The sequence below is a fragment of the Berghia stephanieae genome, chromosome 10, assembly GCF_034508935.2.
Source record: "Berghia stephanieae isolate SIO BIC M18660-M18661 chromosome 10, UCSD_Bste_1.3, whole genome shotgun sequence".
Classification (NCBI taxonomy): Eukaryota; Metazoa; Mollusca; class Gastropoda; order Nudibranchia; family Aeolidiidae; genus Berghia; species Berghia stephanieae.
This window is the reverse complement of record NC_088369.1, coordinates 37,767,212-37,793,791: the sequence shown is the minus strand read 5'-3', so window position 1 is coordinate 37,793,791 and position 26,580 is coordinate 37,767,212. Positions and strand designations below refer to the sequence as shown.

The 26,580-nt window shown below is 36.6% G+C and overlaps 1 protein-coding gene across 6 annotated transcripts; it reads left to right on the top strand.

The window, feature by feature from the left end:
* Nucleotides 1-967: 967 nt before the first annotated feature.
* LOC144981075 (uncharacterized) lies at nt 968-26,232 on the top strand. 6 transcript variants are annotated; one of them, XM_078929193.1, is made up of 22 exons: nt 968-1,155; nt 3,253-3,469; nt 7,012-7,120; nt 8,082-8,254; nt 9,208-9,403; nt 10,034-10,283; nt 10,777-11,069; nt 12,011-12,100; nt 12,707-12,910; nt 13,942-14,076; nt 15,441-15,654; nt 16,224-16,366; nt 17,889-18,077; nt 19,158-19,353; nt 19,995-20,117; nt 20,442-20,572; nt 21,077-21,203; nt 22,194-22,363; nt 23,591-23,725; nt 24,371-24,474; nt 24,633-24,752; nt 25,547-26,232. In XM_078929193.1, exons 2-22 carry the CDS (start codon nt 3,266-3,268, stop codon nt 25,694-25,696), a joined length of 3,456 nt encoding a protein of 1,151 aa, XP_078785319.1. In that variant the 5' UTR covers nt 968-1,155; nt 3,253-3,265; the 3' UTR covers nt 25,697-26,232. The 6 variants fall into 6 exon arrangements, with proteins under 6 accessions (XP_078785319.1, XP_078785315.1, XP_078785314.1 ...); XM_078929189.1 differs by having other exon boundaries at nt 22,194-22,366; XM_078929188.1 differs by lacking the exon at nt 968-1,155 and adding an exon at nt 1,455-1,683 and having other exon boundaries at nt 22,194-22,366.
* The last annotated feature ends 348 nt before the right edge of the window (nt 26,233-26,580 follow it).

The window sequence follows — 26,580 nt, the reverse complement described above, 5'->3', positions numbered from 1 at the left end:
TCTTCCTTTGGAATTTGGGACACCAATTACTGTTTCATATTATTTAAAAAAAGGCAAACCCAAAACTCCCAATTATTTTTATATAATATTACTACATATTGCTCTATGATTGCATCGCAAACACGTATATTTCGCAGAACGTCGTAGTGAGGACAGAGGTCAAACAACAAGAGGTCAACGGCTCATCCCATTAAGAAGCATAATACGTTTGAAACAATAAATGCTTTGTATTGTCTAGAAATCGGGCATTAATATGGTTGCCAAAATTTTGGATTTGACTTAAGAAGTGTATTCGAATAAAACGATTCCTCTCCCCTAAAGCTGGCACAACCTTGCACGAGTTTCCATTGACAGGCTCTTTTGAGTAAGCTGCTGTCCTCAAAACTAAAGAGTCAAAGAGAAATGTTTGAATCTCGATAACAAATTATTGCGCCCCAACACACCGACCACTGTGCTCGAAGTCACCAACTCTGTAAACAACTGAAATAAAGTAAAACAAATTAATTAAAAAGCTGGTCATGACCCTGTTATTATACTTTATTTATGACCCCTAACTTGAGGGAAACCTTAGTATTAGGATGGTTATCAAATTGAATATAAGATAATGTTAGAGGAGAAAAGAAACTGAAAAGAAAAACATAGCCGAATCACTACTGTGTTACTTCGTGTGTAGTAAAAATGCGCGAAAAAGAATGAATTGTATTGATAATTCGTAACATTAAATGTTGTTTACAAAAACTATGATTGTATCATACAGATGTTTTGTTTCCTTTCAAAAGTCAGCTTATATGTAAATATCATGATGTGATTAATTTAGTTAATCGCCTTCGCAACGAGAAAAAATAATAATATCGTCGAAGTTTGAGTCCTGAAAACTTTCACCCGGAAACGAAATAATAATGGGACTGTGTTGAAAAAAAAAAAGCCACACACTTGGTCACATGATCATATGAGCCAATCAAATTTTACCATTTCGTTTATGTCTGGAAGCAGAAGCGGGGCTATTCCTTGTCAGTCGACCTCAAAGTAATTGCGATTATCTTGTCAATTTTCTTTACAATTTTCTAAATTTACAAAAATTATGATCATCGAAGACAAAAAGTCTTAGAGTTCGAAGAGGCAGCACAGAACTTGACACAAAACCAAAGACAAAAGGTAAATGAATACATTTGTTTAGCTATCTACTTTCGATTTGCACTCTCGGCACTATTACTATTACTATTTTACTAGGAGTCGCTAGATCCTCCCGAAGAAACAACGGCTGACCATTCTATTTTATTCATAATTTACTGATACTATCTCGGTACCTTCATTGATTTGTTCAATCTTCATGTATTTTGATTACCATTTTCTCCGCGAGACATTTTTTTCTCGATATTCTAACCGTGATATGTCACACCCCGCGCGTTTCAATAACCTTTCCCCCCTCCATAAATAATGAACTTGGCCGTTACACACTACCTCATTCATGTTGCAAAGGTGTGTAGTTCAGGTCAATGCTCATGACGGCTCGGATACCTAATTCAACAAATACCGTTCCAACGTTTTGAATTTCTGAAGCTACCAATCTGGCTTTAGTCTCCATTCCTAGATCACAGGTTTTATAGTTAGGAGGAATTAATAACGTTTCTGTTTCATGGTTGTAGACTGAAAACAACCACCAGTTTGGCCCAATTTCAGTAGGTAAGTTGCCCTAGACAAGACGAGTTTTTTTGTGATGGCGATGAAGACGAATTCAATCAGCAGCTTTTATTCGTTTTCCTACTTAGCGTCAACAATTGTTCTCTTTAATTAACTTTAAAAAGTGTTTGATATGATGTCATGAAGTGACGTAATACCAATAAATATATATCTGAAGTTCTGAAAATCTTATTTCTTTTTCTTCTTACTGATTAGGCTAGTTGAGGTTCAAGTTCAAGATTCGGACTCACGGATTTTTTGGGAGACGAACTAACCGCCAACGGCTGAGACTGAGATTGATGGTTTATAAATTTTATCAAAAGTTTACTTTTGATGTTTTCACCAAATTTAAAGTGGTCTTTGGAAAATACTTTGAACTGTCAAACATTGGGGTGGCCTTCAGAAAGCTCCTCGTGCCAGCATTTCTTTCAATTTGTATTTTCCACTGTGGATCTTTTGTCATGCGTTTATTTACTCAGTTTGTCAATATTTAGGCCTCCCAAACATTGTTTTTAGTGTCATAGATGTGTCGTCATCGGCAAAAGTTGTATTTTTTTCCCCCAGTTGTTTGGAAAATGTTTATTTTCAGACCCCCTCCCTAAATGATTGTTAATGTCAACCAATTGAAGATGGCTTTTATATTATAATCTATTTTTAACTTGACTTTGTCTTCATTAACTAGGCAATGTGATAACTCCAGTCTAGTGGCTGCCGATATACCTACTCAATGTAAGTTGACACTCGTTTTTGGAGATGCTACTTTTGGTCACTGCCGTTATTTGTGAACTTGGCTAATTTTGGTATGATTTTAAAGGACACAAAACAAGTTTTATATTGGTGAATTTCATTCTTAATTCTTGGTTTTATTTCTCAAAAAGAAAATTAAGGAAAGTTTTGTCACTTTTTTTATTGAAGAAAATTTCTCTGCCAAATTTCAATTAAATTGATAAACCCCCACACACTATTCTCTGTTCTTTAGTCGATGCCTGGCCGTCCTTTTGTTTGTCTTCGGTCTGACATATTCTTCAAACTTTTGGAAGAATTGTTTCACATCAAGGCTGTTGTCATTAAACTTTAGTGTTTTATAAAAGATATATTCTTACATATGTAGAATGTTCAATACATGTGTCGTGCATTTAATTGATTTAAATAAAATTAGATCTTATTTTCATATCTTTAAAGTGATGCCTAATATTTGCCATGTATTTTTCATCGACACAATTTCAACGAACACAAAAAGTGGTAAAAATCTACTGCGAAAACCAAACTTTCCTGATCACTGCGCGATGCAGATTGGGAGACAGTAGAGAAATCACAGCTTCTCTCTGTAAAATTTACTTCACTTTTCAATAGGAAATGATCAAACAATTCAGGAACTGTTTGTTGAAGAGAAGCAGAAAAGGTATCAATTTAAATGTTATTTCAAATCCCATACATCTTATTGGTCAAATAAAGATTTACTGAGGTTGAAATTTTTTTAAAGTGCCTACATTATTGATTGATTGCTTTGAGTACTTTTTTTATCGACTCCTCATTCAATTTGTTTTTTTGTTTTTTTTCATCCATAAATAGATTTCTTTTACTGATGAGCAAAATTAAACCTGGAGCATCTGATAGAAAGGGCGAGGGGCCTGGTGACAACGAAAACCTGCGCATGATAACATCTCAGGTTGTTACCCCAGGTGTGGCACCACCCCGTCAAGCTTTTGTGGCAACTGGTGCTGGTCATACTTATATTGTCCAATCAAAACAGGCTCAAGGGCAGCATCATGAGATGAAGAGCTTTGCTGTGAGTTAATTTTTAAAATTTCTACTTCATTGTTGTAATTTTTACATACAGTCCTATACAGTTCCAAGTTGGATTTCAGTATATAAAAGAAAGAGCTCCTATTATTATGTTCCTTGTCTTTTACATCAATTTGGATACAGGAGTTAATGTGCTTTTACAGTGAAGATTGTGAATTGTGAATTATTTTTATTATTATAATTATTATTTGTTATCTAAAAATAGTGCTCAGAGGAGCTTTGCAATAGTTTTTTTTAGCATCACATAAGTTCATTCATTCGACTACAAAATCACCACAACAATCGCACATGTATTATTATTATTATTATGTTTTTGAAAAGGCTGTTAAGCAGAGCGTTACAATAATCCAAGCGGCTGTTAACAAGGGCATGGATAAAATTTTTACATGTTTCATCATCAGTAATATTTCGTATTCTGCATATCATTTGGAGAGTGCAATGAACTGCCTGAATCTGCATCATTATTTTAGTGTAAGGTATAATCTTCTTATTCATGACTCAAAAGAAGTTATTCAGTAATGACATGACAATTGTTGTTTCGTGAATACAATTTCTTTATATTTGTTTCATTAAAAAAAATTATTTATTATTTTTTTTTGGTCTATGAGTTTTGATCAGATATCTGGGTGGGATCTCTGACATCCCATGGTGGGCATGAGGTCACTTTCTCTCTCACAATCTACATCTGTTCCCTATTTGAACTATTCGCCTCCTGGGTGGGGATCCTGACCTCCCATAGCGGGCAGGGAGGTACATACTGTGTCTTCTATCCCCTTATATTTGTTTTCCAACATGCTTTCTGTCTTTGTCTCGGAATGAGATGACTTGGTTTTGTCCTGGCACTGGCCGGAATCCTAGCTGGGAGGGAAACAGTCGAATGCATAGTTATTGTTTTGGGAGATATTTTTTTCTTTGTAAGTCATCTCTCTGTTATGTATTATTATTTTTATTTTGAATGTATAATGTAAGCATTTGAGTGTGTTCCTCTTTGTTGGATTTTGTGCTTGTGTCTGGATGAGACTTGTAGGTGATTTCAAACTAAGTACATTGGTGGTATGCTCTTGGAATCTACATCTGATCCCTATTTGTTCTCAGTTCCCCTATGTCTTACTTTTTCTTGGGTGCTTTAATTGTAATTCTAGAACTTTTTACTATCCCATTTTCTTCCTTTTTACTGGCGCTGATATAACCTAAATGTGTTGCAAGCGCCGTAAAACCCTTAAAATTAAAAATCAATCAATCAACAATTCGCCTCTGTCTTGCTTATTCTTGTGTGCTTTTAATAAATCTAGACTTTTTTGACAATCCCATTTTCTGTCTTTTTCTTGAGGCTGAAATGACCTAAAAGCATTGTAAAACCCATAAAAACAAAACAATTAATCAAACATATCTACACATTGAAAAAGGAAGCCAAGTTCCATGTATTGTTTTTACTATTTTTCCCCTCCAGCTCTTGGTTTAGTCACTATAGATATCACTTAACCTTAGAATGACATGGAATAAAAATATACGAGGGCTCTTTCAGAAATAACCGAAAAATGCCCATTGCTCAGCAACCAGTGGAGATTTTTTAATTCTGTAAACGACATGGTATTCCTTATTTCCTTACGGATATTCCCAGAAATTATGAAGTGCATCATTTTGCACAATGAATTTCTAGATGATTTTAAAGATGGCGGCCCACCTTGAAACTTGGTCAAAGGAGGAAATCAGAGCTGTCATACGTTTTTTGAACGCCAAAAGTCTGAATCCTACCGAAATTCATAAAGAACTTCAGAGTGTATATGGTGAGCATGTTATAAGCCGTACACAAGTCTATCACTGGTATAATTTGTTTGAAGCCGGCCATTCCGACTTGACAGACAGGGAAGGGAGAGGGCGTTCAATAACTGCGACGTCAGAAGACAATGTGAAGCGAGTTGATGAGCTTATTCGTCAAGACAGGAGGTTGAAACTTCATGAAATCGCAAGCAGTCTTGAAATTTCGGCAACTTCTGCCCATAGAATTGTATTTGATGAACTTGGCTACAGAAAAGTCAGCGCAAGATGGGTTCCTAAGCAATTGACAGACAATCATAAAGAACAAAGATTGGACATCTGCAGGGAACTTTTGAGAAGAAGCAAGAGCTCGCGCAGGGTTCATGGGCATACTGCCAACGTCGGCGGAGACTTTCTAGGGTACGATGTGACTATTCTTGAGAGCATAGTCACCGGTGATGAGACTTGGTTGCACCATTGCACCCCAGAAACAAAAGCAAGATTCGATGACATGGAAACATCCATCCTCACCTGTCGCGAAGAAATTCAAAGTCATGCGGTCAGCAAAGATAATAATGGGAACTGTTTTCTGGGACAGTCATGGTGTTATTCTGTTCGAAACCTTACAACCTGGAGAAACAATCAATGCTGCAAGGTACTGCCAAACTATTGACTAACTTAGGGAGGCCATTCGCAGAAAGCGCCCAGGGCAGTTGACCAACGGGGTCATTTTGCAACACGACAACGCTACACCCCACACAGCACGAGTGACGCAAGGTTGGCTAGAGAAATATGGATGGGAGATTTTGCCACACCCACCGCACAGTCCAGACCTGCACCATCTGATTATCACCTCTTTGGGCCACTGAAACGTGAGCTGGCAGGAAAGCGCTTTGATGTCGATGAAGAGCTTGTTGACCATGTGCGGAAATGGCTACAAAACCTTGACGGAAATTTATTCCGAGAGGGTATCTATTCCATGGTGCGGCGTTGGCAGAAGTGTGTCGACAGACTTGGCTGTTACGTAGAGAAATGAAGGATGAGTCAAGGTATGAACACGTGCAAGAATTTTGTTGATAGCATAAAAAACGCGGATTTTACAGGCATTTTTCGGTTAATTATGAAAGAGCCCTCGTACATCATAATCATAACATATACATAGTTTCACGATACTCTATAGGCTTCACAATGCCTCATCTAACTTCCCAGCATCATATGAGAATAAGTTCCATTTTAGACAGTGAAGTTACTTGTCAGCAGTCTTGAATCATATGTTCCTGCTAATGCTAATAGCTGGGTATCCGTTGAAGGACAAACTGATACCTGTATAGGGTGTGAATTGTTTACGGAAATATTATTTTGCTTTGTAATTGCTTTGCCCTGTTTTACAGAGATGCCCACTAACAAATAAGGTGGAAGTTCAAGCTATTGTTATTATTATTATTTTCATTTACATCATGAAAAAAGATGCTGAAAGAAGGGGGAAAAAAAAAAGAAAAAAAGCAACAAAGCATTTTTGTGTAATAAATGAAGATACAAATATATAATCCCCAGCCCACTGTGGTTGTTTTTTGTTTTGCTTTGTTGTTTGTTTTCATTTCATCAGTATTTATTTATTTGATCACAGATGTTTTCCTTAACACCCCCATTTCACCTTATTGTTTAAAACATTGGCATCTCTGAATATTTAAGTGCTTGCTCATGGAAATGATATTTACAATTCTTTTCTGCCAGTTACCCTCCCATTTTCCTTCATTTTATTGACAGAAATTAGCTCGGCCCATTGCCCCTGCTCCCCCTCAGCAAGGTCAAGGATTGTCTGGTAGAACTGTACAGACGTCACAACAGCCAAATATCCCAAGCATAATATCTCCCCGTGAGTAACTTTATTTATAAATTTATTTATTTAATTGTTTTAAAAAAAGTAAAAATGAGTAGAAATGTGAGAAGCTACATCCGTTATATCCATTGTCAACAATTTATTTATTTATTATTATGAACTATATCTGGTTGGGGTTCCTGACCTCCCATAGTGGGCAGATAGGTCACTTACTATGTCTTCTATGTGCCTATATTTGTTTTCCATTTTCTTTCTGTCTTTGTCTTGGAATGAGATTACTTGATTTTGTCCTTTCCCTTGTCATGTCAGAGACCTTGGCTGGGAGGGAAACAGTCGAATGTATAGTTTAAGTTTGGGATTTGATTCTTTTCCCCCTTGCAAATCATATTGTTATATTTGTTGTTTTGAATGTGTAATGTAAGCATATGCGTGTGTTCCTCGTAGTGGGATCCTGTGCTTATGTCTGGATGAGACTTGTAGGTGATATCAAACTATGCACAATAATAGTATGCTATAGGAATCTACATCTGTTCCCTATTTGTACCATTCCCCTTTCTCTTATTTATTTTGTGTGCTTTTTTATTTGTAAATCTAGGATCTTTTACCATCCCATTTTCTTCCTTTTACCATCCCATTTTCTTCCTTTTACCATCCCATTTTCTTCCTTTTACCATCCCATTTTCTTCCTTTTACCATCCCATTTTCTTCCTTTTACCATCCCATTTTCTTCCTTATACCATCCCATTTTCTTCCTTTTACCATCCCATTTTCTTCCTTTTTACTGGTGTTGAAATGACCTAAATGTGGCAAGTGCAGTAAAACCCTTAAAAATAAACAAACAAAAACTTCTATATATTATATTCAAATTTTAGCTTTTTAATCAACATACACAATACAATTTTGAGGCATTGAGTCTCATCACACGTAAGTTTCACAGGCTTGGTTTCACTTTCATGTCACTTGGATATTTATTTATTTATAACTTCTGGTTCAACAGCATTAGCCCATGGCTCCACCGAAGGTCTGGTCAGTTTGAACTTAGTGTCTACCACTGCCTCGTCTGGTGGCCTTGCAGGCACCCCTTCTCACCAGGCCATCTCAGTCCCAGTTTTGCCGTCCCAGCAACAACAGGCTAGTGTCTTACAACTTGCTGCTGCTTCAAACCCACAGGTAATTAAGTCTAGTAGCTTTAGTCTCTTTATATTTATTGCTATTTTTTTCTCTCTGAAAACGGGCATTTATGTCAGTTTACGTTTAAGCAAGTTACTAGGTCAATATGGTAATTTCTTTGTGGATTATTTCTTGGTTTTTAATTTAATTGTTATACAAGGATATAGATAAAATAATAATGTTGATGATAATGATTAATAATAATTATACTCGTTAATATAGTGAACTATTATTATTGAGTTATTGCCCTTGGTGGTTTTAGTGTAGAAAACTGTTTACATTTATAATATCTATATATATCTAAATGATGTATTCTTATCGTTAATTGACTACACATGTGCTTATATGTCACCTTATATTGTATAATGTCTAGTTTGTAACTATGTGTGTTTCTAAATTACGATGGTAAATATTACTGTGATTGTAATATACCATTTGTTAGTTTGCAATGTTGTCTGGCCACCAATGAGTGTCTTCCCTGTCCTTCTTGGCAAGCTCTGCCTTTGGTGTATAATGATTATAATGAAAATAATCTTATTTTTCAGCAGTGCACACAACACTAGGAAGGTGGACTTTTTTAATAACAGTTTTCGTTACTTTTTATGTTTTTCTTGCGTTGTAGATGAAAGTCCTGACCTAAGTTGTTTGGCCTACTTTTGTGTGAGCTTTTGTCTAAAAAGGACGTGTTGGATGGAAGCATGCCCAAAAAAACTGATTTAAATTCAAAATGAATAGAAATGCGAGAAGCCATATCCATTGTCTTCGTCAATACAGCATAAACTTAAATCAGACCTTTTTTTTTTTAAACTTGTATTCTCTATGTTAAGATGGCATTTCCAGATGCAAGCAGTACAGCATTATTATAAACAATAGTCATATTTATTTAGGATGTTTAAAAATTATTTTTTTTCTTTACTTTTTATCAATTTATTTTTCAATTTCTCATCATGAAGATGCAGCAACAACAGCAACAGCAACAGTCATTATCGACGGTGGTGACCAACAATAATCCCACAGTCATCCAACCCCCTGTAGGCAACACAGCTTCCACTCTACCCATCAACATGCTCAGGGGGGCAGCTCAAGGGGTTGCTGGACTTCCAGGACAGCTGCAGACATTTGCTCCGGGTTTCCCTCATTTACCCAGAGGTGAGTGTCTGAATCTCTTTATTTCCAAGCTATCACTTTTTTTGTGCTCGGTGATGATCTCTTTTCGATAAAATTTATTTTTATTTTCCGGCCCTGTTTCAAATTAATTCAAATAATGATTTCAACTATTTGTGAGTGTGTCGTGATTAAGGACTGCAGTTCCATCTTCTTTTCATTAAATTCAACCTCAGATTTTTGTCAGACTGTTAAGTATTATTGCTATTATAATTTGTAAAAACATCTGAAGTACTTTTCTTTAATTTTAAAAGGTTTTGGTTTCAAAACACAACTGTGCAAAATCTCTCATTTGTCTGAGATAGGTTGACCTGTTTGGGTTTAATGAGATTAATAGTATGATGACTCAAGTTTTATAAACAAGGTAATTGAAAGAAACATTGAAACGATTCTTAATGCAAAAGTGCTTTGAGCTCATTTAATGGATCTTGCGCTATATAAAAGCTCAAATTTTTAAAAAAGTTCCCTTGGGTTGAAAATCTTAGCTTATAGGGATTTATCTGACTGACTGTCTCAAGACATATCAAATATTGAATTAAGAGGGTCATAGTAAAAATATCTAATTTTTATAACCGCTTAGAAAAATTCAGCTTATTTTATGATTTTATTCCCCAGGAACCACCACATTGTCCGTTCCCAAGTCAGCATCTGCTTTGCTGCGTCCAGGTTCATCCCCTGCCCTCCAAATCCCAAATGCTGCAGTAGGTCTCAACACGGGTGTCAGTCCCCACTCCATTCCCCTGGCCCGGCCTTCCATCCTCCAGACAATCAAGACTTCAGCCCCACCCCAGGCCCCCACCCGCTCTCCGTCCCCTGCCATAGGAGGACAACCCACCCCTCAGGTCCAACCTCAAGATCTGTCCAGGTATGCTTTGAATTTACAGCGTTACCAAATTAATTTTTTTTTTTTCACAAGTGTCAAATATTTGACTGAGTTCCTGCTTTATGCAGTGACAAATTAATAGTGTAAGAGTGTTAGTTGAGCGGTGGTCTTTAACAAGCAATCTGTGGTATGCCAAGTGATTCATGCATAGTGCCGAATAAGTTAAACATTTGGAAGTGCATTGTAAAAGTGCAAATATACTATGTAAATGTATTTTTTAAAATCCACTTTTAAAAGATCTTGGCTTTGGACTTACGTGATTGTGCACAAATTGAATATTTGATGATTTTTCACTTCAATATTTTTGTCAAGGGCAAGTCTGTGTTGTTGATACTGTTTGATCAGCAATTTATTTTTAAAATTATATCTATATGAATTTTGAAATATAAATTTAAAGTATTTTTCTTTTTTAGTGCTATATGATTACTAAGGTTATGATTCATAGTATATAATACTTGGTTTTTCTTTTCATCAGGTCAAACTTTGCTGTTCATGGCTCCATAACACCTGTTGCATCCTCTACCAGCTCTCAAGGGACACCTCACCCGTTGCATATCACTTTAAATCGCCTCAACTCGGACCTTGCAAGCAGTCATGGTGGAGGTGGCAGGACACCGCAGGCTTCTGTTGATTCGGCAGAGCTGTTGCGAACTACAAACCTTCCATTCGGAGCCAAGTTGACTACTCCTGTTGGTGGGCTGGGTCCGCAGGCCAAAGTAGTGACCTGTCAAGCCGTAGCTGGTCAGCATGTGGCACCGATCAAATCTGGTAGGTTATCTTGTTTAGACAATACAAAGCCATGAAAGCGTACTTTACACAATCATGTCAAATATCGAGGCAGACCAACAACAAACATTCACACAATAATTTTAAACTGACGTGAATGAATCGCCTCCAGAAGAATCAAAGACTTAAGGTCAGAAAAAGATCTCTTGTAGACAGACTTACAGTCCCTCACAGAGGAGGGAATTTGTCAATAGAATTAGAGAAGCTCATGTGCCATCCTAGTTGGTTGATTTGGGGGAAGAGGGACAATGAGTCGAGTCATCTTGTTTAGACTGTGTTTCTGTGTCACGATTACAAATATGCCACTTATGCATAGAGATTTAATCGGAAGATACATTAATGTCTCCATAATCTGAGCACCTCCAAGATACCCAGATAGTGAAATCATTGCCTAAAGTGGCATATTTAGTTTTGACCTCAGACTGTGGTAATCTTTGTGTCTGTATACAAATTTTTTTTAGGTCCAACATCGATCAAATTTAGATTTTTATTTGGTCAAAATTTTAATTTTTGTCCTAAACCTTTTAGAGGAAAATTGATAAAAATATTTTTTTTGTTAAAAAAGTCATGTACCCAAATTGATCTAGTCTGCATCAATTCCAAATCATTTAAAAGTAACAATACATAGACATTTGATGGAAATCATGCATATAGGATTGATATAGATTCTTGCTGCCAATAGCATTCAGAAAAAATGTATTTATACATAATTTGGGGGCCGAATTCAGATTATTAAAAAATCTTTTGGTATTTGATTTGTATTCTTTAAAATATATAAATCAATTTGATGGATATTCTTTTGGATTTGTAGAAACTACAATTGTTTTGATCAAACTAACTGAATGTGTATTGAGTGTTCTATTTCTCGCTTGAGAGTCATATATATGATATTAGTGGTCATTTTTTTTCTTTGAATTTTCCAGTCAACCTGACGGTGTCCAATCAAGTAATGATCAACTCCATGAACACATCAGCCATTTCCATGGCATCCACTTCCACGCCATTATCTGTCAGTAAGTGACCTCCGTTTATTTACTTCTTGTTCATTTTGCTAGGTTGGGGTCCTCTCATTGAAGACCTGGGTTGGCTTCAAAAGTATTTTTATTTAATGATAATTTAATGCTTAGAATATAAATCAATATTTTTATAAAAGATTAAAATGTATGATATATAACCTGTTCTGATAATTCATATAAATGAGAGTAAAAATTATGCAGTTTGCGTTGGTAAAATAAAATATTAAAATTTAAAAATGCCCCCAGGGGAAATTTGTCTTTAAGGGTACAAAGAAAGACTGGGATAGCCGAGGCATCAACCACAGCACTGCGAAGTGAGCTAAGGTGTAGTGATTTGCTCAAGGCCACACGATGTTATGAAACAGTGACCAAATCTGTGTGCCATGCTATCTACAGATGATATGTTTTTTGCCCCCGCCCCCATAATTATACACTTATACAGATTTTTAAAACTGATTTTACCAGGTCTAATTATAGATAATTTTTGATTTTATTTTTACATATAAATTAACTTTTGGCAAACAATAGATAATATCATATTCATTCACCAAAGTATTGACATAGCTCGTTTAATACTTAAATAAATCATATTTTTCCACACAGCAAAAGTAACCACCCAGCGTCAGCTTCCCATGACCGGCCTATCCGTTACATCCGCCTCAATCATAGCAGCTCATTCCCTCTCCTCATCGTCGCCATTATCATCGTCAACATCGTTATCAACTCCTGGTCCTATTTCATTATCCAGTAGCGGTCAGGGGCAATCACACTCATCGTCAGCAGCGCAAGCTTCCACTGTTCTTTCAGGTAGGGTTGAGAGGATTATTAGACTTTCTACCCAAGTTTTCAATTCTAATAAGCTGCTTTCTGGGTGGGGTTCCTGACTTCCCATAGTGGGCAGGGAGGTACTTACTGTGTCTTCTATCCCATCCCCCTATATCTGTTTTCCAACTTGCTTTCTGTCTTTGTCTTGGAAAGAGATTACTTGGTTTTGTCCTGACCCTGGCTGAGAGGGAAACGGTCAAGTGTATAGTTAGTTTTGGGAGATGATATTTTTTTCCTTGTAAATCATCTCTCAGTTATGCACTGTATTATGTTTTATTTATATTATATATGATTTATAAAACATTTTGAGTGTATTCCTCTTAGTGGGAACCTGTGCTTGTGTCTGGATGAGACTTTTAGTGACCTCAAACTAAGTACTTTGATAGTGTGCTTTTGGAATCTACACTTGTTTCTTATTTGAACAAATTCCCCTTTGTCTTACTTTCTCTTGGGCGCTTTAATTGTAATTCTATAATTTTTTACTATCCCATTTTCTTCCTTTTTACTGGCGCTGATATGCCCTTAAATGTGTTGCAAGTGCTGTAAAACCCTTAAAAACAAAACAATAATAAGCTGCTTAAAGGTCTAAATCTAAAGGACCTTTTTGGTTGCTGAATCCCATAGTGGACAGGGAAGTACTTGCTGTTTCTACTATCCTCCTGTATCTGTTTTCAATTGCTTTCTATCTTTGTCTTGGAATGAGATTACTTAGTTTTGTTCTGAGCTTGGCTGGGAGGGACACAGTCGAATGTATAGTTATAGTTTTGGGAGATGACCTTTTTTCCCCTTGTAAATCATCTCTCTCTCTTACTCTTATGTACTGTTATTATTATTTTTTTTTTTAACTTATGATTAGTAAACATTTGAGTGTATATTCCTCTTAGTGGGACCTTGTGCTTGTGTCTGGGTGAGACTTTTTGGCGATCTCAAACCAAGAACACTGATAGTGTGCTATTAACAAGACATTCACTTTTGTACACATCCTGATATTGTTGCTGTTTTGTCCCTTCCAGCTCCATTCACAGGATACTCCTTATCAGTTCCATCTTCATCATCCAACATCTCCACATCATTGTCAGGGTTATCATCATCGTCGTCATCACCAGCAGCTGCTGTAGCAGCTCCACCATCATCAACCACACCCTCTGGTTAGTATCTCTCTCTCTCTCTCTCTCTCTCTCTCTCTCTCTCTCTCTCTCTCTCTCTCTCTCTCTCTCTCTCTCTCTCTCTCTCTCTCTCTCTCTCTCTCCTTTTTTTTTCTTGTTTGTTATTGTGAAATTCCTGTACTATTACACCAATACAGGTTATACTTTGTAGTCTTTCTTTTAAGATAGTTCCACCGTCTACATTATCTCCCTATTTCTTCTTATCCAAATGACTCAGGATTGTTGAACAAACTATAAAATAATACTAATAAATAATGATAATAGACTCTTATAGAGCGCACTGTATCCTCAGCCTTGAGGCTCTTGGCGCTTTACACCAACACAAAACAATATAGAAAGTACATGACATCATGGTCAAAAAAGAAATGTTTTCAAGGATATCTTGAACTCAGACAGTGATTTGGATTCCTGGATGTTTTGTGGAATGGTGTTCCATGGAGAAGGACCAAAATGAGAAAAATTCTCAAAAACAAAAACCCATAGATTCATCCAGACCTCTCATTTATTCAGATTTTATTGATTTGTATAGACATGATTGGGGGTCCTGGGAGCTCAGTTGATATAGCATTCGCTTCACATGAAAAGGGATTGAGATCGATCCCAGGTGAAATCTAGATTCATTTCTGATGCCTCTGTCAACTCATCAGTGATTGGGTAGCTGGATCTGTTTGATCTGGTTGAAAGTATTTTGCGACAGATAAGTGTCCTATCGAAAAGGTAGCAAGCCATTTCTATTGACTGTGTCAAGTTATAGAAACTGGGATTAACTCCGGATTTATTGACCTTATCCTCTGAATGGCTACAGATTTTATTAATTTATACAGATTTTAATTGTTTTGTTGACATTTCATAGATTTATATTTTTTTTTACTGACCAAATTCATATTCTTTCCAAGAGATTTGGATTTTTCTGCCAAAATTTTGATTGAAAAACAATGGAACGATATTTTACTCAAAATAGATAATTTACAAAAACTGAACTACATTACATCAAATCTAAAGCATTTTTAAGTTAGGATGAATGTTTGATAATTGTGGAAAATATGCTTTTTGGGTTAGATACAGATTTTTAAAATCTTAAAGTTTGGATTTTTAAAATGAAAATATACAAATTTTCAGTTTGTTGCCTTTGGTAAGTCTGTTCATCATTGAATTATGTACTATAATTAATGCTGTTGTAAAAGACTTATCTTACATATAGTGAGATTTGAAATGCTTATTCGTATTATTTAGACTCCTTTGCCTTCAATGTCCTGCATTCTAACATAATACCAAATTAAGACGGTAGGTTACATTTAAATCATTTTGAAACATCTTTATCTTTAAAAAACACACTCTCGTTACAGTTCATCAAATCCGCAAGGAAAACCAACAGCAACAACCAGCGAATACTCCACTCCCTGTGGCCGTGTCCCAAACAGGAACCACACCCGGTGCAATCATCATTCCCCCCGACTTCCAGAATCGACCAGGGGGTTCTGTCATTCCAATGTCCTCGTCCATGGCTGCTGCCACGTTACAAGGCGTCTCAGCATCGCTGGGCACCCAGGCTGACAATCGGTAATAAGATTATTCTATTGATATGGATTAGGTTTTTTATTCGAAGGCTTTATGAATCTCAATCTTCTTGGTAACTTTGGGGTGAATAGTGTTAGGTTTTTTTTGGTCAATCCAAAGCAAAATGCAGTATTATCTCCTTGCAGTTAGTAGAATGCTTCTCTTTAGTCTTGTTACTACCTAAACTCTTCTTTTGTGTGATGCATACAGAGCTGAATTTCATTCTCTACCATTGATCTTAGTTGGTTTGCAAAACATTTAAAAATTGGCACAGAGCTCAGAGGCACAGAGTTTTTACCATGACAATTTATGATCATGTCAAGTTTGTGAAAACTTTAAACAAAACAAAGGAAAAAAAGTTTGACATTTTAAAAGTTGGACATTTTAGTGTGTTTTATCATGTTAAGTTTGTGAAAGGTGTAAAGAAAAAAAAATATTGTCTTTTAAAGTTGTCAAGTTTGTAGTGTTTTGAATATGACAAATTTTTCGAAAAGTGTAAAGAAGAAAAAAATAGCTTTCGTCTTATCCATAACCAATTATGTTTTTAAATTTTATTTTTGACTTCTTTCCAGGGCGAGTAGTGTGATGGGTCCCAAGGGCTCTATGTGGCTCCAACACTTTGTCTACCACCAGAGCCCTATCATCTCCCAGGCCACACCCAGCATTGTGGGTACTGGTGCCAACAGTCACTCTTTCCAGGCTGCTCCAGGAAAAGGTCAGTTTTCATTTTTAACTCTCTCCTTACCGACTGTTTTTAGGAGCTTTCTCGAAATGTCTGGGTGGGGATCTTGACCTCCCATAGTGGGCAGGGAGGTACATGCTGTGTCTTCTATCCCCCCATACCCGTTTTCCAATTCTTTCCTGTCATTGTCTTGGAATGAGATTACTTAGTTTTGTCCTGATCCTTGCCGGAGTTCCTTGGCTGGGAGGGATATAGTCGAATGTATAGTTATAGTTTTGGGAGATGATATTTTTTTCCTTGTAAATCATCTCTGTTATCCATTGTATTATGTTTAGTTTACATATTATATTATATGACGGTGTGCTCTTGGAATCTACATCTGTTCCCTATTTGAACCAATTCCCCTTTGTCTTACCTTTTCTTTTGTGCTTTAATTGTAATTCTAGAACTTTTTACTTCTATCCCATTTTCTTCATTTTTACTGGCGCTGATATAACCTTAATGTGTTGCAAGTGCCGTAAAACCATTAAAAACAAAACAAACAATTTCTCGAAATGTCTTACTTACCCAAGACGAATAAATGTTAAACTCAAGAGTAATGAGACGTTTGTCCAGAATGACGTGCCTCATAAAACAACATTGAATTGTCACAGCTATAACAAAGATTTGTCTTCAAAGTTTGTAATGTACATTACAATAAATCTGAAATATTGAATCGTCACAAATGTGACAATTTTCTTATAGTTGGTAAGGAGAGGGTTAAGTGAGCAAACATATTTTTTAAAATCTACGAATGCATTTCAAATTTTAAAAATTTGTGTACAGATATCTTATGTTCGACTGTGCTCAACAAATTTTCTCCTTCAGAGCCATGAATCTTTTATGGAGCCAGAATTAATCTCTATCTGTGTTACCTTTGAATAATAATAATACATTAAATTTGTTGAACGCTCTACCATATCACCGAGTACTATACAGGAACACTTTCGTAAAAGAACAAATTCTTCAGACGCTTTTTAATAATTTCTTCCGATAAACCTTATACATAGAGTAGCAATAGCTTGCTACCCAATTACTGATTGGTTGGCAGAAGAATCAATAGAAGACCTAAACTACAATCAGTACTGAAAAAAAGTAGTCCTTCAGAGCCATTGGGCAAATCTAACAGACTCATCTACCCATTCACTGCTGGGTGGACAGGGGGGTCAGTAAAAATCTCCACTGCACTCGGGATCGATCTTGGTCCTTTTGCTTGTGAAACGAGTGCTCTACCAACTGAGCTATCGGGACCCCCAAATCAGTACTAATACTGGCCCATTTGTTTCTGAGGCAATTTCACCAATAACTGAACTATTGGGAGGGAAGGCAAAGGGGTCGAGGATTTAAACCATTTGACTGTGCCTAGAGTTTCACCAGAGATCCCAGATTTCTCCCATAGGCGGCATACCCCTTTCACTTTCCCCGTTGCCCTCTTAAATCTATGATTTTCGATTCCCACACACGATCACACGGGTAAATCCCAACCTATCCTTGAATTTCTTCCATTTGCTTTCAGGTCAAAATCTTGCAACTAACCAGCTGGCCCATGCCATGTCCGTGGCGTCTTCTTCCAATGTCCGATTCAACTCCTCCATGATGGTCGTGGACCACCACATGCGTCAACAGCAGCAGCTGCCCTTACATTCTCCTTTCAGTACAGGCACAACTACTACATCGTCTTCATCCGTTGGAGACAAAACTACCAGTAAGTCGTCCTCATTAGATTAAAAAATTTTTTTTTACCTTTGCATTCATTTTGTTTGTGTGTGTGTGTGTGTGTGTTGGTGGCAAGTCCTGCCAATCTTCAGATCTCGATTAGTATTTTTAGTTTTGACAGCATGATAACTTTTTTCTACTTATCCCTCTCAATTACCAGTGAGACGAGGGAAACGGTCATACTCTTCCAACAACACCAATTCTGGGTTATACTCTACTCTTCTAGCAACCCAATTTTGGGCTATACCATACTCTTCCAACAACCCCAATTCAGGCTAAACCACACTCTTCCAACACATTATTCTAAAAACCCAATTTGTGAGCTATACCCCACTCTTCTAACAACCCTGTTTCTTTAATTGGAGCCATGACTTTTCTCCTGTCCTTGGAAATCCAATCTAGAGTCTGTCTCAATTGAGGACTCCTTTTGCAAGGCATGTTTAATCCAAGTTGTAGTGAGTATCATTGTCCTCAGTCGCTAAATGTTCAAACCCAACTATGCACGTTATTTACAACAACAACAAAAAAAAAAACCCAAAAAATAAAACTACAGATGATATATTTTATAATGGTCCAATGAACACGGGCGATTTCATCACATGTCAAAATGAAGCATTTCTATTGGAGGGTTTTACCCAATGTTTAAAGGCACGATGCTTCATAGGTTGAGGATTGATCTTGGCCTAAAATGAGAAAACTTGCGTATTTTTTGGAGGTGACCAGTTTGTGACTGAGGCCATTATGTGTTGAATGAAAGAGTAGAGATAAAACGATTCCCAAGTTTATCCTTAGTCTTTTCAGATAGTGACAAGCATTTGTTTTATGGTTCCTCTTTTTTTGAACTAGATACACTCAAGGATACCTGCATGAACCAATCTTTGTTTATGCCTTTACTCGATATTGCGGCCACATGCAGTTATTAAAAATATATAATTATACCTATGTTGTAAGCAAAATTTTATTTACAATTCCCTGTACAAGCTAGCTGTTTAGTACTCGCAAAAATCCAAAGTGAGCTCTCTTACATGCTTGGTTATATCCTGATTTATGTGTACATTTTTGTCATCAGTCCTTACCCCTCACGAACTGGTGTTCAGTGGAGCCAGTGCAGGTCGAACCCAGGCATCCAGTGGTATCCACTACTCATCCTCCATTGGAGTCCAGTCTCAACTTCCTGCCTCCATGTCTGGGCTAAGCGCTGTCCCAGTCTCCAACCCCAGTTCGTCACCCAGACCCAGTATTTTAAGGAAAAGGAATTCCGAAGCGTAAGTATGATGTAACGAAACTTAAGTTAATAGAAATCTTGACTGTAAGAAGTATTGGACAAAAATGTTGTTGGCTGAAGAAGGCATGAATTCTTTTTGAAGCTGTTATTCTCAATTTTGTGCACTATTTCACGACAGATAATTATTATTTAGAAAGCTATTGGAATGCAAGTTAAAATCTTGGCATGATTATGACATTGGATCATAGACTTGAGACTTTCAAATGAATTACACAGCAGATTACACAAACTGCCTGATGACTAACCAGCAAAGAAACAACTTTTTATCCTGGTTGGGCTTTTTTTTTTTGGTCCATGTAGCCAATCCTGGATAGGTGGGTCTGTTCCAGTAGAAGTTACCTTATGACTGTCTGTGAATCGACAGAAAACAAGATAATACTTTCTCCACACATACCCGTTTGAGATATGCATTGACAGTTCCATTTTAAAGAAAACAAAAAACTTTTGGGTAACTTTGAAGTTTAATCAATATAGTACTAAATTTTACACTTTCCAATTTGAGAATAAACCCTACTCATTTAAACTTGGGAGGTGTGCATTTATTTATTTATTTTTATTTTTTGGTGGTAAATTTCATGCCTCCACACATTTTCTTCTTTCTCATTTATTTTTTGCTAACAGGGCAGGTGTGGTGATAAGGAAACCCAATTTCAACCTGACACCCGACAGTCGGTGTCACAGCCCTCCTAGATTAGACCCTAGCACAGGCAACACCAGCGTCAGCTCTCCTAAAACTCCATCCAAGTAAGTTACTCCCCTAGACTGACCTGTGATTGGAAATTTTTTTTCCTTGTGTGCTTTGAAGTGTTTTGCCCAAAAATTTGTGATTGATAAACAAAAATAGTACGAGACCAAAACGAAATTGCGAGTCGTCAGATTTGGAACCAAATAAAAGTAGATTAATGCCTTCTGAGCGGCATTGTGAGATGTCGTTGCCAAGGCATTGAAGAAAAAAAAAACAGTCTTTCTCTTGAAACAGACCTTGGTGAATAAAGGACATTTATTATTTTTTTTAAATGATCTACCATGACCAATATTCACATTTTTGTCTTTGGTTGTTTCATTCAGAAATTTTTCACCTGCAAGTGAGAACAGTCAGTCCTCTACAGACACAGCTCTGTCATCGAATGATGCACACACCCCAACACAAAACCATCACGACAAGGGGAAAGGGGAAGGCGACGACTGTTTGGAAAATGGTAAGTACAATGTACAAACACTATTGTGCTTATTTCGCTCTCTCTCCCACATTTTTCTCATTTTGGCCTCAAAACTTTGACTTCAAATATCTATTGATTGAAATGAAATGACTGTCGACTTGTCAAAAAATCTCAAACCCAAGACTTCGTTTATTAGTATAGTCTTAGTCACTTGGACCATGAATATAGGGGGTATTTGTTTAAAGCTTGCAGGAAGTCTGAGGAAAGGTATTAACTTTCAAGGTGTGTGCTGCAATCGCAAAGCGCTTTGAGCACATTTAGTGAATATTGCGCATGCTCAATGTTTTTTTGTTTTTTTTGTTTGGATTTTTATTTTTTTTATTAAGCGTGAATGACAAAGAAAAGGATAATTCCTTGTTTGCTTATCTATCTTGCTTTATTTCTTCTTTATTCTTTTCCTCCATTGTTTGAAAAGTTTCAATGATTTTGTTTTCGGAAGAATAATTATTTTTTTTTTAACTACTCCCATTTTTCTCATTGAAGGTCCATCCTCCAACATGAACTCAGTCAACAGTGTCATCACTAACAACATCCCAGCATCCCCAGCTGTCAGCCACACAGGAAGTCTTTCAGAAGCATCCCCAAGGAAAAGGGCACGCAAGCAGCTCTTGTGAGTGGCTCTCTAATCTTTCCGACTTATAAGCATCTGTAACTTTTCAGTCAATTTAAAAACAAAATCCTTTTTTTTTTTTTAAATTAAAAAAAATATCCAAAAAATCCAGAAAAAAAACCCGAAAGGAAACCTGCTGAAAGTCTCATCAGTTTAACAGAACATGTGTAATAATAATAATAATAAAGTGTTCTTTTATAGCGCTAAACTCCGAAGCCTCAAAGCGCTTTACAATATAGAACTTATCAAACCATAAACACACTCGTACTGAGCCAAACAGACACACACAACAGTCGCACACACTAACTATACAAAATGAAATTAACTTTCAACAAAATGGAATAAAATAATATAACGTATGATTTACTCATCAATAAGAAAATGCAAAAAAATGTAAAGATCCCAAAAATTGTGTATGAAACAGCCAGACAAGACAGAGAGAAAAATACAAGAATGGAAGCCTCTAAAAAAATCAAGTTTTCCTCCTCAGACGAGGCAGGCTGATTTTTTGGGATGTTTTTTCTTTTTTTTTTTCTTGTATTTTTCTCTCAGCTTTGTCTGGCACTGTTTCATACACAATTTTTTCAGATTTTTATCTTACGCCTGTTACAGCTCCTTAGAACTTTACATTTGGATTTGTAACTTTGCAAGAATTTGACACTGCTGAGATCAATGGTAGACGGGGTCTCTTGACCACCCGTGCTGTAGCTTATATCCCCCCCCCCCCCCAATATTTACGTTTCCATGTTTGATATTTTCAAATGCCATAAAACAAAACCCTCATAAACAAAACAAATGGATCAATGAAAAAGTAAATAATATATATATATATTTCTGTAAAATGTTGCAGTTTGGAGTCAAACAAAACATATATTTTCCTATAGCCACTATTACTAGTCGTTAAACATTTAAGTCTTACCTTTTAGTTTAGAGGATTATTTATGTAGCTAAAAATGACCAATTTTCTAATGGCTTGTCTCACATCTACAGACATGCAACAGAGGAGTTGAAGGACAGGGTATCCTCGTCTGATGAGGAGATGGAGGTATCTCCTAAACACCGTCACAGGGACAGGGAGAGGGAGCGGGATAGAGAGAGGGACAGAGAGGAGAAGCAGTCGAAGGAGGAAGCAGACAGTATCAAACTGAATGAGAGGAAAGGTGGTGAGCAATTTTCATTTCTAGAGATCAAATGTTACAATTCTAGGCCATCTGTATATACACAGAGTTGATAATGAAAAGAAAATAGAAAAATAAATTGCGCTGTTAAATGAATAATTAAATAAAGATTCCCTTTATTCATCCCACGGGGGAAACTTTTTCTTTCGGGGTTTTTTTTCCAAGGGAAGACTGGAATAATCTAGGTGTCAGCTGCAGTGCAGCAGTGCAAACTGGTTACTTGCTCAAGGTCACACAGTGCAGCTGGTATTTGAACTCAGTACCTTTCGGGTACGAAGCAAAGAGACAGTACTGCTGAGCCACACTGCCCCTGATATTTCCAAAATAAATAAATTTCATGAATATTATAGACTTTAATGTTCGCTTCCATGATTGGTGCAAGATTAAAATTGACAGAACAGTGGCTGTTAGTACAGTGACGATAACAGTCATGACAAAGTTTATGATTTTGTTTTGACCTTGGTACATGATTGTCAAGTTAAAAAAAAAAAGGCATCTGTGATGTTTTTACATAGCACATTTGTTTGCATAGGCCTTAAGCGAGCTGTCTTGTAGTTTGAACCATCTCTTTACTGTACCTTAGATAGGGAAGCATTTTTACATATATGTTTTATTCGAATTATAAGTAGATGCAAAATTCTAGCCCCCCCTGTCTTTGTCAAATTGCATATATCTCTGGATATAAAAAATACACTCTTCACAGAGTAAAATTAGAAATTATATGGTGAGACAATGGAAATAAAACAGTTCAATATGATAATGAATTAATTTATTTGCAATAGGGAATAAGATTAGTGGAAGAGTAGCGTCCCTTGATTGGACGTCACTGGCGGAGAAGTTATTTGTAAACAAACCAACTACAAGCAAAGCGCTCCAAATACAAAATTTATTATTCATATCTCTGTACAATAATGCATATCATAATCAACGTATATCTTTTCTTAAATTTTCTCCATTATGAAATTTTAACAAAATTAAAAATTGTAGACTACAAATTAAAAATAAAAGATGTTGATAAATAATACAATACGATGAGACAACCCTTCCTAAACTTACTGAACTTCCCGCTAATGATTGGTACTAATAATGGCAATAGCGTCTGTCGGTTTTCAAGACGCGACTTCCAACAAAGGGGCGCTATTCTCAAATCTGTTTTGAAATCTCATTCCCTATAAACCACCGTGACATGACCTTGTTCTTTCCTTTCAGAATATTGTGATGAGGACGGAGTGAGATGGGTGTTTGAAAAACCTCGACCAAATTTTGTTTTAATCCATCCAGACAACATCAACAACAAAACCAGAAACAATCATTTTTCCAGATATTCTGACATCAAACCGAAAGGTGAGTGCCTATTCGTGCAAGTAAGTCTTTATCAAATGACCTGGCGGTAAGACAGGGGTTTTCTGGTGTAGGGTCTTGCTGGCTTGTCTATTCATTTTTGTCACAAAAGCTGTAAAACCTCAAACTTCTCTCTCTCTCTCTCTCTCTCTCTCTCTCTCTCTCTCTCTCTCTCTCTCTCTCTCTCTCTCTCTCTCTCTCTCTCTCTCCTCTCTCTCTCTCTCTCTCTCTCTCTCTCTCTCTCTCTCTCCTCTCTCTCTCCTCTCTCCTCTCTCTCCTCTCCTCTCTCTCTCTCTCTCTCTCTCCCCCCCCCCCTCTCTCTCTCTCTCTCTCTTTAGCTCTCTCTGGTTTGTCTTAATGTTTGTTATGTCATGCAGTTGATAACTTGGAATTCAAAAACATTATTAGCATATTTTATTATTATTTTTTTTTTTTATGGTTTTAGATAGACTAATTTTAAAATAAATGTTAAAGTTTTTCATAAAAAGAACAGAGTTTCTCTTGAGTTTAGATTTGCCAAGCCTTTTTTTTCTATATCTTGAGAAAGGATTTAATCCTCTCACTATTTTGATTGATGCATAAAATCCTTTTAAAAAACCCCCCGAAAACTTTTTAATGGTTCACATTTCTTTGTTTTTTTTTTCACAGAAGAGAGAAGGCCGACCGTTAATGAGTTGTGTAATCAGAGAGGTATTAGTCAGAAGGTGAACGGATGGAAGCTGTATTTTACTGCCTCACAGTTGGAAGAATTGGTAAGAGTGAAAAATTATTGTTTATGTTATCATCATCATCATTGTCGTCGTCATCGTCAATATCATTGTCGTCATCATTGTTGTTGTGTTGTCAATATCATCATGATTATGATGCCCCCGAGATTACCTTTCAACATCAATATGTCTTCTTTTCCCAGATGGAGGTGGAGAAAGATCTTCAGTCCAAGTTCTCAGATGTCCAGTCGGCCATGTCTCGTCTTCCGTCAGTGGCCAGGATTGGACACGATGAGGCCACCAAGATACATGAAATGTCACAGGTAGATGTTGTATTCATGTCTTGTGATTTGTGTTTCAGGCTGTCTGTCTACAATTCTCTAACATTTCTTATCCATCTTTAGTCTGCGGTTTTGTGGTCTTATGGATTGACACGATTTCGGATTGGAAGGTCTTGGGTTTGAGCCTCTCTTGGTACATAGTTTAGTCTTTGGAAAAGGCTATTTACTCACATTCTTTCACCGTACTCGGGTGTAAAATGAGTACCAGGCCGTGGGGGGTGGGGGGGGGGGGGGGGGTGTAATATCACCTAACAGGCGTCATGTCTCTACCGACAAGTTGAGTCTTGCTGTTGGCCTGGGACCCCTTGCTTTGAGACTTTGAGTGGATATTTCGCTATTTTAAAAACTCATCTCATCGTCTTCTTTTTAAAGGCGAAAATCAAGGTTGAGGCCAGACGACTTAATTTTAAGGATTTTTGGGGTTTTATTTAATTAATCCTTGTGAGGGTAAATTGTTAAGTTCTAAATTTATCATAGCGACTACAACGTTTATCTCCTAAAAATTATGAATTTTAAAATGGTCAAGTTTGCAGGTCTGGACATAGTATAGTTGTTTTATTACTGACCAGACGTACAGGTGAGTGGACATAGTTGTTTTATTAGTGACCAGGCGTACCGGTGAGTGGACATAGTTGTTTTATTAGCGACCAGATGTATCGGTGAGTGGACATAGTTGTTTTATTAGTGACCAGACGTACCAGTGAGTAATTCGTACCTGATTGTTAATTTTTGGCCCTTGCCTCATTGTTTTGGTGTCATTCCATCGTTCCTTCCAGGCCAACATCCAACGTTGCCAGTTAATACAGAATCAGCTGACGGAGGCCAGAGCCAGTATGATTAAAACGCTGGACCACCAACCAAGGATACAGGAGATTTTGAACAAACACACCAGTAAACGGCCCATTAAGAAGAAGGAGAGGACGTAGAAAGCTGAACATTTGTTTATATTTGTGTAAATGTGTATATATTTTATAGGCAAACAAAGAAATGAGACAGGGCTAAAGAATATGAAATTACGAGTCTTTTTGTGTTTGGGTTTCGGGGATGTTGGGAGGGGGGAAAATAGTGATGGATAATGATAGGACTATTGGTTTGGCAAGGGAGGAAGGAAGGAAGAGGAAAGGGATGAGAGTAAGACTTTTGCTACACTACAATGGTTTTTAAAAATGATTAGGTTACTGTTATAAATTGACTTATAATTTTGATTTCTTATTTCTTAGTGATCGTTAAATAAATTAAATCTACAGTCTAGTATGTGTCTTATAAGATAAGGGCATCCATTTTTAAAATATTTTTTTTAGTGGGAAAAAAAAATAATAGTCTTTAAATTTTGTAAATCAGAAAATAGAATTTGTGAACTTGAAATTAGAATGTAACATTTATCTAGGGAATCGATTCGAATTGGAAAAAAATAATTGTAGCCTGAAAGATGGAATTCGAATCAAATTGTAATAATCAAAAAGAGGAAAGAAATCCTGGAAAGTGTATATAACCATAAAATATAAATATAACTAAAGGACCTGAGGTCAAGGAAAGTAGTAGATAGTAGATTCATTGACGGTGGGATGTTATTATAACCTACATTTTTTTTTCTCTTCAAATTATAATTTCCTTGTCAAAACAAATGAAAAAGATAGGGTAATGATTTGACAATGGCATATCTCTTGCCCTTTGCTAACCTACTACTTTAAATACAAACTTATTTACACATTTTGGCCAGAAAACTTTAAAAAATATTAAACCTGAGACTACTGTGATTGTATTTGGGATTCTCGGTTTGATCTAGTCCTATTTTGTTAACATTGTAGGC

Excerpts from the sequence above, each read along its gene's own strand:
- LOC144981075 (XM_078929189.1), top strand. The coding sequence starts at position 3,266 with ATGAGCAAAATTAAACCTGGAGCATCTGATAGAAAGGGCGAGGGGCCT. Across the intron at positions 3,470-7,011 it reads ATGAGATGAAGAGCTTTGCT|AAATTAGCTCGGCCCATTGC; the intron begins GTGAGTTAATTT and ends TTTTATTGACAG. Across the intron at positions 19,354-19,994 it reads AGGAAAAGGAATTCCGAAGC|GGCAGGTGTGGTGATAAGGA; the intron begins GTAAGTATGATG and ends TTTTGCTAACAG.